This window comes from Protopterus annectens, chromosome 1.part1 (assembly GCF_019279795.1).
Source record: "Protopterus annectens isolate FY-2018-M chromosome 1.part1, PAN1.0, whole genome shotgun sequence".
Lineage (NCBI taxonomy): Eukaryota > Metazoa > Chordata > Ceratodontiformes > Protopteridae > Protopterus > Protopterus annectens.
Genome location: NC_056726.1, coordinates 1,240,068,878 through 1,240,086,439, shown reverse-complemented (window position 1 = coordinate 1,240,086,439; position 17,562 = coordinate 1,240,068,878). Strand labels below are relative to the sequence as shown.

The following is a 17,562-nucleotide window of genomic DNA, read 5'->3' as shown; positions in this document are numbered from 1 at the left end:
GTGTTTGTGCATGAGGTGGTGTGTGTGTGTGTGTGTGTGTGTGCATGAGGTGGTGTGTGTGTGTGTGTGTGTGTGTGTGCGCATGAGGTGGGGGTGAAGTGTGTGTGTGTGTGTTGTGTGTGTGTGTATGTGTTTGTGCAAGCATGAGGTGGGGTGAGGTGTGTGTGTGTGTGTGTGTGTGTGTGTGTGTGTGTGTGCATGAGGTGGGGTGAGGTGTCTGTACATGAGGTTGGAGATGTGTGTTTGCATGTCGTGTGTGTGTGTGTGTGTGTGTGCATGAGGTGAGGTTGTGTGTGTGCATGAGGTGTGGTGTGTGTGTGTGTGTGTGTGTACATGAGGTGGGGTGGAGTGTGTGTGCATGGGGTGTATGTGAGGTGGGGTGTGTGCATGGGGTGGTGTGTGTGTGTGTGTGTGTGTGTGTGTGTGTGTGTGTGTGTGTGTGCATGAGGTGGTGTGTGTGTGCATGAGGTGGGGTGTTTTTTTGTGTGTGTGTGTCTATGAGGTGGGGTTGTGTGTGTGCATGAGGTGTGGTGTGTGTGCATGGGGTGGGATGTGTGTGTGTTTGTGTGTGCGTGAGGTGGAGTGTGTGTGTGTGTGGGGTGTTTGTGTGAGGTGGGGTGTGTGTGTGTGTATGAGGTGGGGTGCATGTGTGTGTGTTTGTGTGTCTGTGTATGTGTGAGTGTGTGAGCATGGGATGATCTGTGTGTGTGTTGTGTGTGTACATGAGGTCAGGTGTGTGTGTTTGTTGTGTGTGTGTATGTGCATGTGGTGGATGTCCTTCATGGATGCATCTGCAGTCATAACAACTGGGTTGTCCTGTCGTCAGGCAGCCCTCGGTCGGCGGATTCCAAAGTCGGGTCCGGCTTCGGCTGATGTCGCACCTCACCCGGCGTCATCTCTGCTGGTCTTGGTATAAAGGCATCAGCCGGCGCCATTTTCCTCAGTCTTTCTTGCGCGTGGCGAAGCAGAAGCTGTTCACAAGTGCCAGTCGGTCAGATCCAGAGATTACTACTACGAATACTACTTGAAGACTTCTAAAGCTAAGTACCCGTTGGGGACTCTTTCTTGCCTCAGCCGATGTCAGAAAAAGTCAATAACTGTTTAACTTGTGGGAAACAAATACCTCATAAAGATTTCCACTCTTACTGTTTGCCTTGTTTAGGCCCAGACCACGACGTAGCAGCCTGTTCGGCCTGTGCTTCCTTTAACCGACGAACGCTTAGGCGTCGGTCGGAGTTTGCTGAACAGTTTTTCGGCTCAGATTTTGCGTACATTATGCCGTCGGATCCTCCGACTACCCAAATTATTAAAAAACGCAAAGAAAAAGACCAACACTCGCGGTCCGCGGTTTCGGCCGAAACCACTGTTAAGCAAACCGCGAGTGTCTCGGTTTCGGCCGAAACCGAGAAAACTGATCAAAGTACAGCCGAATCAATGACTACTATTGAGGTTCCTGCTACTTTACTTGAATCGGCCTCAGAAATTTTACCAACAACTGTGGTTACTAGTGACTTATCAGACACCATCCCTTTGGATGTCTCTACCCCAGCACATGGTGCTGCTAGGCCTCCTGCAGCCATGTCTATTAAGGCCTTTGCCAGGGCTAAAGCAGCCAAATCTACTAAGTCAGTGCCTGTTAAACCCCCCACAACCAGGCCCACTTCTAGTTCACAAATGCTTACTCTGGCAGAAGATTTAATATCCTTAATTAGGGGATCTCAATCTCACCCAGACAGGGCCTCTCAGCCCCCAGAAAAGAGACCTAGAGCAGAGCCCCCTGAGCCTGTGTCCTCTGATGATTCTGCGGATGACTCAGATATTACAGACCAGCCAGAGGCTCCTTTTTCCAATTATGAAGACTCCGATGCTGAAGAATACATTCCAGCTGCTTCTCCACCAGAGGAATTCTCCTTTGGGGAAACCTTACATGCCATGAGAGAACAATTCCAATGGCAGGAACAGGATTTCTCAGATTCCAGAAAAAGACTTAGGACTTTTCTGCACTTACCACAACATAGGCCCTTAGCTATACCTCCTGGCCTTTCTGTTGTGGACGATGCCTTTAATGATGTCTGCACTGCACCTTATTCCTTACCTCCAGCCCCTGCCAAACCAGATAGATTTTACAGGGTACCAGACACTCATCACCACCTATACAAGGCCCCACTCGCAGACCCCGAAACTATATCCCAGGGGCCTAAGGCAGTAGCCTCGACCACAGCAAAAAACCCTATTCCTTCTGAAAGGGAATCCAGGTCTTTAGACAGATGGGGCAAAAAAGTTTACACCTCTGCTACTCTCTCAGCTAGAGCTTTAAACTGTCAGTTTCACATGATACAATACCAAGAGTTCATGCTTGATCAGTTAACTAAAAAGCTATCCTCGGATGACTCTATAGACAAGAAATATGTATTAGAAATGGTAAATAACATACAACAGGTTAGTAACCATTCTTTAAAATGTGGCTATGATGCACTGGAGGCTTCATTTAGATCAGCCATGACTGGCACAGTGATAAGGAGACATGCATGGTTGAAGGAACAGGTCTTACCGGATCATGTTAAAGCTAAGTTATTAGATGCTCCTATGGATAAGGCCAGTTTGTTTGGTACACCTGCCCAGCAGGTAATGAAGAAAATGGAAGAAAAGGCAAAATCTGTACAAACGGTTAAAGATTTCTTACAGGTTCAGCCCCCAAGGTTTAGCAGGAACTGGCCTGCAAAAATTGGTCCTTTCCTGACTCCACAAGATCCCAAAGGGGCAGGAATAGACGTTCCAGAGGCAGAAATCAATCCAGAGGGGGTACCTACAGAGGAAGACAGTGGCAAGGTAATAACAGAGGCACAGACACAGCCACTACCACTGCAACAGGACAATCACAGTGACTTGACTCTAACTCCGCCTACCAGGGCACAAATAGCAGCACCATTAGGCGGAAAATTAGCCTTATTTTCGAAGAACTGGCACTATATCACAAAAGACAAGTGGATTTTGCAAACCATAGACCAAGGTTACCGGTTCCACTTCCACACTTTACCAGTCAAAAGAGGAATGCCAAACCTGCCTCCAAATCAAAAAATAGAAGCTCTACAGCAGATAATGCAATTAACAAAGATGAGAGCTGTGGAAAGAGTACCAATAACAGAACAAGGCAAGGGATTCTACTCCAGACTATTTCTAGTTCCAAGAAAAGAAAAAAGTTGGAGACCTATTCTCGATCTGTCCATCTTAAACACATACATCATTGTCCCAAAATTCAAAATGCTGACCCTACAGCAGCTTCTTCCCATGCTGGGCAAGGAGTGTTGGCTGGTAACTCTAGATCTCAAGGAGGCATACCTGCACGTCCCCATTCGACCAAACTGCAGAAGATACCTCCGATTTCTTGCAGGATCAGAGCACTATCAATTCTCAGCATTGCCCTTTGGCTTATCTACTGCGCCCAGAGTATTCACAAAATGCCTGGCATCAGTAACGCCCACTGCAGACTACAGGAATTCAAATTTATCCATACCTGGACGACTGCCTGCTACAAGGGGACAACAAAAGCAAGCTGACAACAGATTTACAAAGGGTCATTTACTTGCTACAAGCCCTGGGATACACAGTCAATTTACAAAAGTCAAGGCTGATACCATCCCAAACGAGGACATTCTTGGGCGCGGAATTGGACACAGTAAAACAAATGGCATTCCTAACTGCAGAAAAACAAAAGAACTCCTCTTTACTTCTTGGCACTAACAAAGCAGAACAAGCTAACAGCAAGAAAAGTGCTGCAGGCCTTGGGCTTCATGGCATCATGCATAATCCTGGTCCCACATGCCAGACTGCATATGAGAAAACTACAGTGGTACCTAAAGAATTTATGGTCCCAACACAGGCACAGCCTAGAAGCACAAATTCCACTAATCCCATGCCTAAAACAGGAGTTCCTATGGTGGGCCCAAGCATGCCAGTCAAACCCAGGCCTACCCTTTCACAACTTTCAAGCAAGCCAAACCATCACAACAGACGCCTCAGACCTAGGATGGGGGGCTCACATGCTGGACAAATGCGTACAAGGATTGTGGACGCAGGACCAGCTACACCTGCACATCAACCAAAAAGAAATGCTGGCAGTAAAACTGGCAATCCAAAAATTCAGACCACTTCTCAAAGAAGGCCACTTGATGATAAGGACAGACAACACCACAGTCATGTGGTACATAAACAAACAGGGAGGCACTCATTCATACCCCTATGCAGAATGACTTTGGACCTTTGGAACCTGGCACTCAGCTACAACATCCAGTTACAGGCAATATTTGTACCGGGAAAGGAGAACACTCTAGCAGACATGTTAAGCAGAACTACCTCGGATGCTCACGAATGGATGCTACACCGGACATCTTCAAGACCATCATAAAGAAATGGGGAATGCCACAGATAGATCTATTCGCCCCTCTCAATCACCAGCTCAAAAATTCTGCACAAGGACATTCCATCCACTTGCATGGAAGGTGGATTCACTCTCCTTCAGCTGGAAAGGTCTGACAGCATATGCATTCCCACCTCTTCCTTGATACACAAGGTATTACTAAAAATCAAGGAGGAACGTCCAAGGATAATCCTGATAGCTCGAAATTGGCCAAGACAACACTGGTACCCATTGCTGAGGAGCATGTCTCGAGACAAAATGTGGTCAATACCCTGATGCCTTTGATGTTAACTCAGAACAACTACAGCATCATGCATCCAAACCTAAAAACTTTGCAACTGACCGCATGGAACATCTCATAGCAGCAACTAATCCAGATCTTTCCCAAAGGGTTAAAGACATTATCCTTGAAGCCCGCAGACCTTCAACAAGAAGGAACTACGCAGGAAAATGGAAAAGGTTTGTCATTTGGAGTGCTGAAAGAGGAAAAGATGTGTCGAATATAGATATTGCTAACATTCTGGAGTATTTGGCAGAGCTTCTACATACAGGCCTGTCCTATTCCTCCATCAAGATACATGCATCAGCTATTTCAGCAGAATACAGCTTTGATCCACCTGTCTTTTCACATCCTCTACTCAGACAGTTCCTCAGAGGGATCAAGAATGTAAAACCTCCTAGGAAACCACCATTGCCAGCTTGGGACTTGAACTTTGTGCTGGAAAAGTTGACACTCCTCCTTTTGAACCAGCAGCAACAGCAGACCTACAGCATCTATCATGGAAAACTGCTTTTCTACTGGCAATAACCTCAGCAAGGAGGGTTTCTGAACTTCAGGCCCTAATGGCAGTACAACCCTTCCTAATCTTCCACCAAGATAGTGTCCATGAGAACTAATCCTACATTTATGCCTAAGGTGGTATCCAGAGTGTCTTTAAACCAGGCAATCCACCTACCTACCTTCTTCCCAACCCACAAAACAGAGGGAAAGAATGCTGCATACCTTGGATGTACATAGACAGCTACGCTACTACCTGGACAGAACCAAAAGTAACAGAAGAACTGACCAGCTTTTTGTAGCCTATGCAACAGGAAGGGAAGGAAAGGCAATTTCCAAACAGACAATCTCCAAATGGATAGGAAATTGCATACGATTCTGTTACTCCTTCCATGGAAAACCAATTCCACAGAACATAAGGCCTCATTCTACAAGGGCAACAGCCACTACCACAGCCTTCTTACGAGGAGTGGCAACCAAGGACATTATTGAGGCGGCTACTCGGACCTCCGTGCATACATTTGCCAAGCATTATAATTTACCTCTGTATTCCAGATCCCGAGCAGGGTTTGCCACTGCTGTTCTGCAAGGGATCCTAACCACCATAATTTCTTCTTCCTCCTCCCTAGTTGGCTATGGTATTCTACCCAGTTGTTATGACTGCAGATGCATCCATGAAGGACATAGTACAGTTTTGTACCTACCATAAATGTAGATGTCCGAACTGGATAGCATCTGCAGTCAGGATTACCTCCACCTTCCCTCTGTGGTACTCCTAGGGTATTTACCCTCCTAATAGCTAGCTGGGGGGGAGTCTCTTATGGTGTATTTGTTTGTATATATGTACATACATGCTTATTTTTTGTGTTTGCCTTCTATTTTTTTGGAAACATTGGCATTTATCCAAAATTTAGCCTTCCAAGAGGGCAACTGGCATCTGGGGCAAGAAACACTGAGGAAAATGGCGTCGGCTGATGCCTTTATACCCGAAGACCAGCAGAGATGACGTCGGGTGAGGTGCGACATCAGCCGAAGCCGGACCCGGACTTTGGAATCCGGCCGACCGAGGGCTGCCTGACGACAGGACAACCCAGTTGTTATGACTGCAGATGCTATCCAGTTCGGACATCTACATTTATGGTAGGTACAAAACTGTACTTTGTGTGTTTATGAGGTGGGGTGTGTGTGTGTGCATGAGGTGAGGTGGGGTGTGTGTGCATAGGGTGTGTGTGTGTGTCTCTGAGGTGGGGTGTGTGAAATGGGGTGTATATGTGTGCATGTGTGCGCATGTGTGCGCATGAGGTGGGGTGTGTGTGTGTGTGTGTGTGTGTGTGTGTGTGTGCATGAGGTGGGGTGAGGTGTGTGTGTGTGTTGTGTGTGTGTATGTGTTTGTACAAGCATGAGGTGGGGTGAGGTGTGTGTGTGTGTGTGTGTGTGTGTGTGTGTGTGTGTGTGTGTGTGTGTGTGTGTGTGTGTGTGTGTGCATGCATGAGGTGGGGTGTGTGTGTGTGTGTGTGTGTGTGTGTGTGTGTGTGTGTGTGTGTGTGTGTGTGCATGAGGTGTGTGTGTGTGTGTGTGTGTGTGTGTGTGTGTGCATGAGGTGGGGTGAGGTGTGTGTGTGTGTGTGTGTGTGTGTGTGCATGAGGTGGGGTGAGGTGTGTGTGTGTGTGTGTGTGTGTGTGTGTGTGTGTGTGTGTGTGTGTGTGTGTGTGTGTGTGTGTGTGTGTATACATGGGGTGGGGTGTGTGTTTGTGTGTGTGTGCATGAAGTGGGGTTTGTGTGTGTGTGTGTGTGTGTGTACACGCGTATTAGAGTAGGTGTCCATGTGTGTGTAAAAGAGGTAGGTGTGTCTGTGTGTGTGTGTGTGTGTATGTGTCTGCACGCATGTGTGTGTGTGTGTGTATGTGTGTGCGCATGAGGTGGGGGGGTGTTTGTGTGTGCATGAGGTGGGGTGTGTACATCCGTATTAGAGGTAGGTGTGCATGTGTGTGTGTATAAGAGGTAAGTGTGTCTGTGGATGTGTGTCTCTGCTTGTGTGTTTGTGTCTCTGTGCACGTGTCTGTGTGTAAGAGGTAGGTGGGTATGTTTGTGTGTGTGTGTGTGTGTGTGTGTGTGTGTGTGTGTGTGTGTGTGTGTGTGTGTGTGTGTGTGTGTGTGTGTGTGTGTGTGTGTATGAGGCAGGTAGGTAGCATACCTTTGAACTGTCCAGATTTCTTCCCCATACTTTTTGGTCTGCTCCTCATAAAATGTGTGATTCTTTGGAAAATTATTGAGGATTGAAATTACTAAGTAATTGCAGACATTTGAGTTTCACACATCATATATTTTTAAAAAATGCATACTAACACAAATCCTGTTATCCTAGCAACTTTCTAAATTCGTGAGAGCAATATTTAAATTATCTCCTTATTTATTTTAGGCTTTGTCTAGATTTCTTGCACTGAGAGGTGTGATACAGTGTGTGTGTGTGTGTGTGTGTGTGTGTGTGTGCGTGTGTGTGTGTGTGTGTGTGTGTGTGTGTGTGTGTGTGTGCACGCACGTGTGTGTGCGCGTACGCACACGTGTGTGTGTGTGTGTGTGTGTATACGTGTGTGTGTATACACGTGCATTAAATTCTTTAGTTAGGGATAGCAGTTGGTTAGTAATTTGCTCAGGCTCATACCCAGTACCTTAATTATAGGAAGCAAGAGCCTGAATCCTCTACCCCTATTACCAAGCTACATTTTTCATGGAACTAAGTTTCAGGTGCATTTTCAAGAAATTGTGAGCTTTGAGGGAAGGGTTTACTGTTGCTCAGGCTACATCTGTTTACAGTGTGTAATTGTTTTGCTTTGCAAATGGCATGACTATTGTGCTAACAAATTGAAAACCATTTTTAGAAGCACAACAAGTAGCATAGTTGCTTTTGATGTAGAAGGCTGTGGGTTCTGTTCCCTTCTACTCTTGCTGATATTGTGTTGTACTTGAAAGGGGCTAGTCTGCTGCAGTCCTAAGTATGTCCTCCTTTGGATGAGATATGTAGTCAGTTTGCCATCCATTCCCTATTGCAATATTACCAGCTTACCTGTTTTTTTTTAATACAACAGGCAGTTTTATTCTTCAAGGGCAGCAGGTACTGAATTTGTAGATGAAATGCTGAAATATAAACGTGTTTGCTAGTAGTAACCTATTCATTATTTACAGATCTCTTTACTGTGGAATTAGAATTATTCAGATTACTTTAACTTCTGCATAGATTGTCTATATTGACTGATAATGGAGGATTGTAATGACAGAAGTTTTAAGTGTCCTTTTATGGTTGGAATGTTCTGAATTGGGCAGTTTTGTCATTATTGGTTCATATGTTTTGCTTCATTGCTTACTGGAAAAAGGTTCAAAACTATAAATTTAAAACACTGCCTAATAAGTGGTGCTGTATTATACAATATATAATTTAATACAATCAGGAAAGTGAATCAAAGAACTCCTGAAAGTTTGCATGGTTTTAAAAATGTGTTCAAGGGGCCTATGATTTGTAAACAGCCCAAAGGTAAACTTAATCCACCACTGGCTAGATGCATTTTCACTGAATGTGTTCCAAATGAATGTGAATTTCAAGGGCAGAGAAGTTTTAATGTTAAGTCTGTTTTCATTGTGAGTGTGTGTTGCTTTGTTTAGAAAATGTCTGTCAGTGTTTCTGCTGTAAAATTTGAAATAAACGTTTTAAATTAAATCCATATAGTTGTAATCATTATAGAAGTAAAGCAGAAAACAGTTTGCACACTGAGATGTTTGAACAGTGTTTATGATAACTGGGGAGAAATAGTCAAGTAATGGGACATTGGAATGGCTGCGGAGGTGGGAGGATCCATTATCCTGCCTAGGGCCCCATTTGACCATGATCCTGCTCTACCCGAGAAAAAACAGGATTTAATTTTAATAGCTAGACCACTTGAATAATAAAATACAGTGCACCCATTAACTTCAGTGTGTCAAAATAAGAGCTTGTATAGGGGCTAAATGAGGATAATAATAAAATGACAAAGTGAAAAAATAAACTGATAAAACAAATTTAAATCAACGAGAACTGCTAAAAATAAAACTTGTGGAAATTAATGCAAATTATACACTTAGCAAATTGTTTCAAGGCATAGAAACCGGCAACAGATGGTTTGGAAGGCACCAGAAATATACAGGTGAATTTGGCATTGATATAAATAAACACTGACGTGACTGAGGATTTCTGACTATTGCAGTCCTTACTGTGATTTGTATTTCTACATTAGGAAATCTACAAGAATGGAAATAGGGTATTTAAGGAAAGTTGTTGGTGGAGTGCAGAAGATCAGGACGTTGTCAAAAGAAAGATGAAGAGCAGAAAGAAGTGGGAGATAGACTGACCAGGCTAAGAACAAATTGACTAGCAAAGAAGCTATGAGGGCAGTCACATTAACAAAGAATAAGGCCTCAGCAACTGTACCAGCCTCTGGAAAGTGACTCAGCAGATGATACAGAAAATGTCTGAGGCTGCAAGCAACAACAGAAGATAGAGAAGGTAGTCATCAGTTGCCTTTCATAAGGGATGCCAGAAACAATCTGCTCACCAGTCCAGAAGACATCAAGGCTTAATGGAAGGAGTACTTCCAGCAGCTTCTGAATGAAGAAAACCCCCCATAGAAGCTGTACTGTCCCAGACACAACCTACAATGAGAGAAGAGGAGGAGCCCAACCTGGGATAAGTAAGAACAGCACTAAGGAAAATGAAACTGGGGAAATCAACAGGTTCAGGTGAAGTTGTAGAAGGTGTGATCAAGATGTCTTGTACACTAGGAGGAGAAATGGCTCTTGAGTGTACACCTCTTGGTACAGTGAGAAAGGTGTAGCCTAGATGATTGGAATAAATGTTCTAGTGCCAGTGTACAAAAGCCATCGGGGATATTCACAACTGCAGACAGTACATAGGTATCGGACTTCTAACACATTGCATGACAGTGCTGGAGAAAAGAATCTAACTGGGCATTTTTAGACATGGAAGAATTGTATAACAAGGTCTCATGAAAGCTGATTAGGGCCATCCTGCATTGATTTAGAGTCCTGGAAACATTGATAGACTTAATGCAAGCTGTGTACTAGGACCAAATGACATGAGTGTTGTGAAGACTGGTAGAGATGGGTGAAGGCTGCCAGCCAAGCCAAACAGAATTTTTATACATAAGTCTATCATTTGTAAATGTGAAATGTTGAACAAACAAACTCTTACACCCAGGTCGCACTAAAACACCAATCCCATCAGGTTAAACCCATGGCAATCCTAAGCATATTGCTGATGACTTCAATACCTTCTTTACTGATACCATACAATCCCTAGCCAATTCTTTACCCCCTGTTACCACAAGTCTGTCACACACTATAACTAACTTATCTCCCTCATTTCATCTACAACCTGTACCTACATCCCTCATTTGCACCCTCCTCCAAAAACTTAAACCATGCACTCCTTCAGCAGACCTCCTACCAGCTGAATATCTGCAGAAATCAGCAAAAGTCATAGCCTATCCCATTTCCATACTCATAAACAGAACTATTACCGAGGGAACAATCTAATCCATCTGGAAAATCTCCCATATCATTCCCCTTCATAAGGGTGGTGACTCTACTGAACTCTCACACTTTCGCCCAATAGCTCTACTCTCTCCACTAGCACAAATAATGGAAAGATGCATCCACCAACAGCTACTCAACCACCTTCTCCACAACAACTTACTTATCAGCTGTCAGCATGGCTTTAGGCCATTCCACAGCACAATTCTGCCCTCCTATCCTTTTCTGACTGCATCAACAAAAATCGTAATAACAACACCCTATCTTCTGCACTTTTTATTGACCTCTCAAAAGCCTTCAATATGGTTAACCATCAGCTTCTTTTGGATATTCTTAAATCCCTCTCACTTGATACACAGGCACTACACTGGTTTAAGTCCTACCTAGAAAACAGACAACAAACTGTGCTCTGGGGCAATGAACTTTCCATACACCTTCCTGTTACCCTTGGTGTTCCTCAGTTTTCTATTTTGGGCCCTCTCCTATTCTCTATTTTTATTAATGATCTACATCTAAACATTCCTCTAGCAACTTGCATACAATATGCAGATGATTCAACATTAATTTGCTCTGCTACTTCCTTACCAGAACTCCAGTCCCTTACCCAGAATGTATTCAATAAAGTTGAAAGCTGGTTCCTACATCTTTGCCTTCTTCTGAATGCCAAAAAAACTAAATTATTGCTCTTCAGTCCTACAATAAAGTCCTCACATATTAACCTCACAGTGACATCTAATAATGGCACTGTTATAACTCCTGAGCCTACCACCAAACTCTTAGGTGTAACAATAGACCATAACCTTACCTTCGACACACACATCAATGCCACCATAAAATCAGTTAACAGAAAGCTAGGCACCCTTTACAGAATTAAACCCTACCTTACCCCTACAGCTAGAACTATTATTGTCCACACCCATCTCATCTCTATCCTCCTCTACGACGCTCCCATTTATACTAATCTCTCTAAAAGCAACCTCATCAAACTGGCAGCCACCTATAACAACATAGTCAGATTTGCCACCAACTCCTCATATAGAACCCACCATTGTCATAGTCTAAAACTACTTGGATGGCTAGAACTCCAAAATCAACTAATATTTCAACAGCTTATTATCATACACAAAATCCTTTATCATCCCAGTAATATTCCAATACTAACTAGTCTTATCACCCCCTAGAAAAATCTCACAACCCTTCGCTCAGCTAATAGATTACTAGTAACTGGACATACATCCAAAAACAAGGCTGGGGACACACTGTTCTCTAATACTGTAAGGAAAACCTGGAGCCTACTTCCCACTAAACTCTCATCTCTCTCCTCTACATTACTATTCAAAAAGCAACTTAAAGAATATCTTCAAACTCACTGGCTATGCCCTTGCACAAATCCTAAGAATCTCCCTCCCTCATATTTTATGTCTACCATTATTATAACTGCCTTTTTATATACCTCTTATTAACCTCTGAGAATTTGTATTTTTCACCTTACTAAAGTTACTACTTACTTTGCCTTTCCTTGAATCTGCTGCAGAGCTTAAATGTGCTTAGCAAGCTCTCTACTGTATAAACTTGTCTCTACCTTAGAGATATATGGAACTATAGCTTGTAAATACTTGTAAATTATATTAGTATTACGCTGGTATGTGCTGTTCAGCCTACTAAAGTTACTACTAACGTTGCCTTTCCTTGAATCTGCTGCAGAGCCTAAATTTATTTGCAAGCTCTCTACTGTATAAACATGTCTCTACCTTAGAAATACTTGGAACTATAGCTTGTAAATGATTATAAAGTATATTAGTTCTACACTGTTATGTAAAATCTTGTTTTTCTTGTCTTAATAAGTACTGCACCTCTTGTTACTTTTTACTTATAGTGGAGCTTTTCTTCCTGGGTCTCTACTGAAAATGGACATGTATCCAGCTAGAATAGCCCATTCAACAAGTGTAAAATAAATAAATAAAACAATGTGGCAACATTGCCATCTGCTGTTAAAAAAAAAAAAAGCTAAGTCATGCATTTCTTGTTGGTCCTTTGAAATTAAAATTATTTCATCACTGCCTTTCATGTTTCAGGTCGGCTCCAGTCTAGCTAGATGAAGGCTTCCTGCCTATTGTTTTAAGGCTAAAGTTAATGACCAGAATTTACATGTGGAATGTCCTTTATTGCTCTAAGTGTAAAAGAATGTAAATGCAGTTAATGGGTAGCCTGGGAACTCCAGGAAAGTGAAAAAGACAATGTAATGTTTATGAGACCTGCAATAACAATTTAAACAGTGAGAACCCGAGAACCAGAGATTATTAAGCATTTTGAGCTTGGACATTCAACTCAGCACTGCCTTATGCTCTCTTTATGTAAGTAGTATGTTAGAACTGTGTTTTCTCCTAGAAGTAGCCAGGAATTATGAAGACTAGACTGTGTTTTTTCTGTTATGTCAGAAATGTACTACTGAATTATTTTACATTTCTGTGTGCTCTCTGAACTCTTGAATGGCACTGTGGTGTAGTAGTATTGTCTTGTGTTTTTAGTATTTATTATTAAATATTTTTAAACCCTTTTCAACTATGGCTAGTTTGTATAGAGATAATTTAAGCTCTAGAGTACATTGCTTGCTTATAAGTGATCCTGCACTAAGCCCTTCCAGTAAGCCTTGATTGCTTAAGTTACACTACTATTGGATAATAATATTGCACAGTAATAGACACCCATTTAAGGGTCTTTGGGTAGCTGATAATTATTAGCTGGTGGTGGCAGTAATTACTACTGTATAGTCTGGATAAAGGGGCACAGCTGGAAAATCTGTGTCAGCCTTTCTCAGGAGTGTCTGAAGTTGTATAAATACTTATCTCAAAGTGTGTGTGTGTCAGCTACTTGGTCAGGGACACAAAGCACTGGTTGGACAGAGAGGGTACTGGAGGTTAGCTTGCCAGCTAGGCTGAGATCTGGACCCTATAGCTGTGCCAGTGGGGAGTTTTATTAGGGACCTGGGGAGCAAGGGAGTGACCAGCCCCGAACTGATTGTGATCTCTGTGTGCTCTTAAGGAAAATTGTACTTTACTGTGTGTATTTGTTATCCTTTCTCCTATGTGAGACACCCTCTCTGGTGTTAGTGGTGAGGATTGAGGCTTTTGATTGCTAGGCCATGGCATGGGCGTCACAAGTGTTTACAATATTCAGACTCATAGAAGGGTTCCCAGTGGGAGGTGTGCATCAGGGGTCAATTCTGACCCCACTGCTCTTCATATGGTTAATGAACAAAATTAGAAATTGGGTCAAAGGGAACAGATCAACAAGGTGATGTATGCAGACAGTGTGGCATTACAAGCAGACTCTGAAAAGGAATTTCAACCAATAATGGGGGACTGAAATGCATACCTGAAGGAACATGGATAAAACTGAGACAGTCATCATGGTAGCATGTACACTTCTAGCATCCCTTGAGTGATTTTTAAGAATTTAAATATGTTTCATATTTTGCTTTGGAGGAGTTAGAATTTTGTTTTAAAACATGTTGCTGGTTGAGTTTAATTTCTCCTATTAATGGCCTTGAGAAATGGAGAATGTAATGTTTTTTGCAGCTACAGTTGCATCAATTTCTTTTTTCTTTCTTTTTTGGAGTTTGGATTCTTACTGTGGGAATTGTTTTGATCACAACAGGCACATAGTTATGAATGACTAATCATTCATGTTTTTGAAAATTAATGATCTTTCATCGGATAACAAGCATGTCATTTTGGAACAAGAAAGGAGTATGGGACTCTTGGCTGCACTAGTGGTTTTGTTTGGAATTATAAGGTTGTTCTGGCACTGAGTGGCAAATTCTTATTTTCATCTTTTGAAAGAGATTTTGGGCAGCTTAAAGCCTAGGTAATATGAAACAAAGGGTATGCACCACATAATTTGCAATTGTAATATTAGCCTAGAAATCTTTTGGGGATGAGCTTTTTCTCCCCTTTTCATCATTCTGCAGCCCTCTACCAAGTGCCCCCCTTCCAATGCTGTGTCTACCAGCCACTCTTTACCCCCTGGACTTTCTTTGATATGGGTCTAACATGGATCTTAAGGGCTGCTTCTTGAACTCGGGTCATAGTCAGAGCTTTATCTCTCCCTATGTCGCTGGAGCAGCCAATATTGCCAAAGAAAATTTAAGAAATCTGAGAGAAAAATTCAAGTTCTGAAAGTGGTAAAATTCACTAAGATTTCAAAGCACTCTATAATGTCACTGAGACTGTGGACAAACAAACTTGTAATCTCAAGCTGATCTGAAAATTTCCATTATTGTTACATAATTACTGTGTAATAAGATATGTTCTCTGTTGGATCTGTTTTGGAAACTAGATGCAGAGGTTTATAGAACTTTTTAAATGAATGCTGCACAGTTGATTGTTTTTTAAAACAATTTTTGTGCTCTATGGCATCTGTGCTGTTAGATATCATAGGCAGTCGGTCCTTTACTCGAAAGGAATAGAGCTCATTCTTTTTTATTAGTTGCATTTTGATCGTCAGGCCATTAGCTTGCTTGTCCTGTGGCCTCCCTTGACAGCTTTTCTTTCTAAGTTATGGCACACAACCTGAAGATTATTACCATTCCTTTCCTATTTAGCCGGTGAAGTACACCGCAGCGAGTTGTCATGGATGAAAGATGATGAGCAATTTCTTTTCCTAATAATAGTATGCAGTCAGCCCCTTGTACAGTGCATACTAGAAGCTGAATATACATGTTGCATTAAACACAAAGCCATGGACATCATTGGGGCTGACTGCTGAGAAGACCTCTGCTAGTGTGCTGCACATCCAGTCTTTGCTAGAGCTTATTGCTGCAACTGCTAAGATTCCTCTCCCCCGTTATCACCCTCCCAGCTAACTGATCAGTGCTAGGTTATTTTGATGAAAGTAGGGTATCAGCTTTGTGGTTGACAGTCCAGCCACCTCAGTATTGGCCTGGAAGTGGATCCAGTTGTCAGAGAGGAAGCTTGCTGCTTATTGATAATTTAATTTAAATATAATGTATTGTAAGGTCTTTCACAAACTTAGCTGTAGAATTTGTTCTGCAGAAGTGAATAAATCTGAACAAGCCTATGGAGCTGCATTCTATCTCTGCACTCTGAATACAATTACTGCAGTGTTACTGCATAATCTATATCAGTTCTAGTTTTCTGTAATACGCTGGTGCAGATTAGTGGAATTTAATTATAGAATATTACACTGTGACCGGTAAGCATGTTTGTAATTATCTATGTTAACAAACTCATCCTTGCAGACTGTTCAAGTCAAACAATAAACATATTGCAGATCCATCTACAATAATAAAAGGAAGAAATACGTAGATATTAATGACTGTACTTAATGAATGTTTTAATTATTAACATATAATCTTGGACATTTTATCATTCTGGTAAGAACATGTTCCTATGATCACAAGTTGGTCACCGCTACATCTCTTACAGCTTTACACAAATGATTTGTACAAGCCTATTTAAGTCACCAAATATTTTCTTTAACTCAGACAGGTTCACAAATTTCTGTTTCATTGCAAAATACATTCTTGTTGTATGAATTCACTTCTTTTTTGTCTACATTCCTAGGATATGAGATACCATTGACTTGTTTGTTATCACTGATGGAAAAGGATGAAGAGTTTCTCACTCCTTCCGTGAAAAAAGAAGTTGAAACTGAACAGCATGAGTATAAAACTGAAGATGTGCCTCCAAATAATTCATTTGGTATGTATGAAGTAAAGAAAACCTGATAAGCCAAGCAATTCTTATCTGCGTAATATTTTTATAGTTCAGTTTATAAATTGGTAAACACTTATTCGTTTTTAAAGAAAGTCACATTTATTTGCGACTTCATGTTCATAGGTTTATACTAGGCTAACGACCTCTAGGGCCCTTATAAGACTAGCCATGCAGCTCAAATGTGACCCACAAATTTGATTTATATAGGTGATGATTTACTGATCGCCTCTGTCCATCAGAGACATAGGTACCAGACCAGGGGTAAATTTCCAATTACCCATCCATCGGTCCAAGTTGCACTTAAATATGGTTAGAGAGGGACTCTGCTTTGCATGGACAGGGAGCCTGTTCCAGAGAATGAATTCCATCTCCCTCCCCAACATGTCATATTTATGCCGCAAGCAAAGTGTAGGTTTTCTGATCTAGTAGTTCTCATGCTGTTTGTTTTGCGGATGTACAAAAGGTTTACCAAATCAGGGTCTAATAATGCCTTGTACACCAGGCAAAGTGCACCTGTAGTATGTATGATATAGAGTAAAAAGACAGGGCTTTAAGGCAATCAGCATAGGACATTTTATTTACTGCCTGTATCATTTTTGTAAGGAACCTTTGTAGACCTTCCAGTTGCTGCATGTGTCTGGTCAGGTACATAGCACAAGGGGCATTACAATCTATGATGTGTCTGAGGTTCAAGTGCAGTGTTACAATGATCTCTCTGGACCTAGATGCCATGCTGTTACTATAAGTTGACCTATACAGAATAATTTTCTTACTACCTTGGACAAAAGGTGTTTGAAGACTGGGTTACTCTCTACATGAGTTCCCAGATCCCTGATCAGTGAAACAATTTTTAGAGGTGTTTCATTGATTATGTAGTTACCTAGGGTGGCTGACTTCCCAAATGGTACTATAATGCATTTCTTGGCACTGAGATTTAAGCCATGGCTTTGGCACCAAGCATTGTCTGTGATGGACCTTTCTGAAAGGTGATCTCATCTTGGGGAGGTTTCAGTGACTGCTCCCAGTTTGCAAACATGGGCAGCAAGAGG

At 42.1% G+C, this 17,562-nt stretch overlaps 1 protein-coding gene across 1 annotated transcript in view; it reads left to right on the top strand.

Moving 5' to 3' along the window:
- The window catches only part of LOC122809574 (zinc finger protein 84-like), a 225,570-nt gene that overhangs the window by 181,926 nt on the left and 26,082 nt on the right, over positions 1 to 17,562 (top strand). The window contains exon 3 of the mRNA XM_044081173.1: positions 16,361 to 16,498. Coding sequence (XP_043937108.1) covers positions 16,361 to 16,498 — 138 coding nt within the window. The remainder of the gene's footprint in view (positions 1 to 16,360; positions 16,499 to 17,562) is intronic.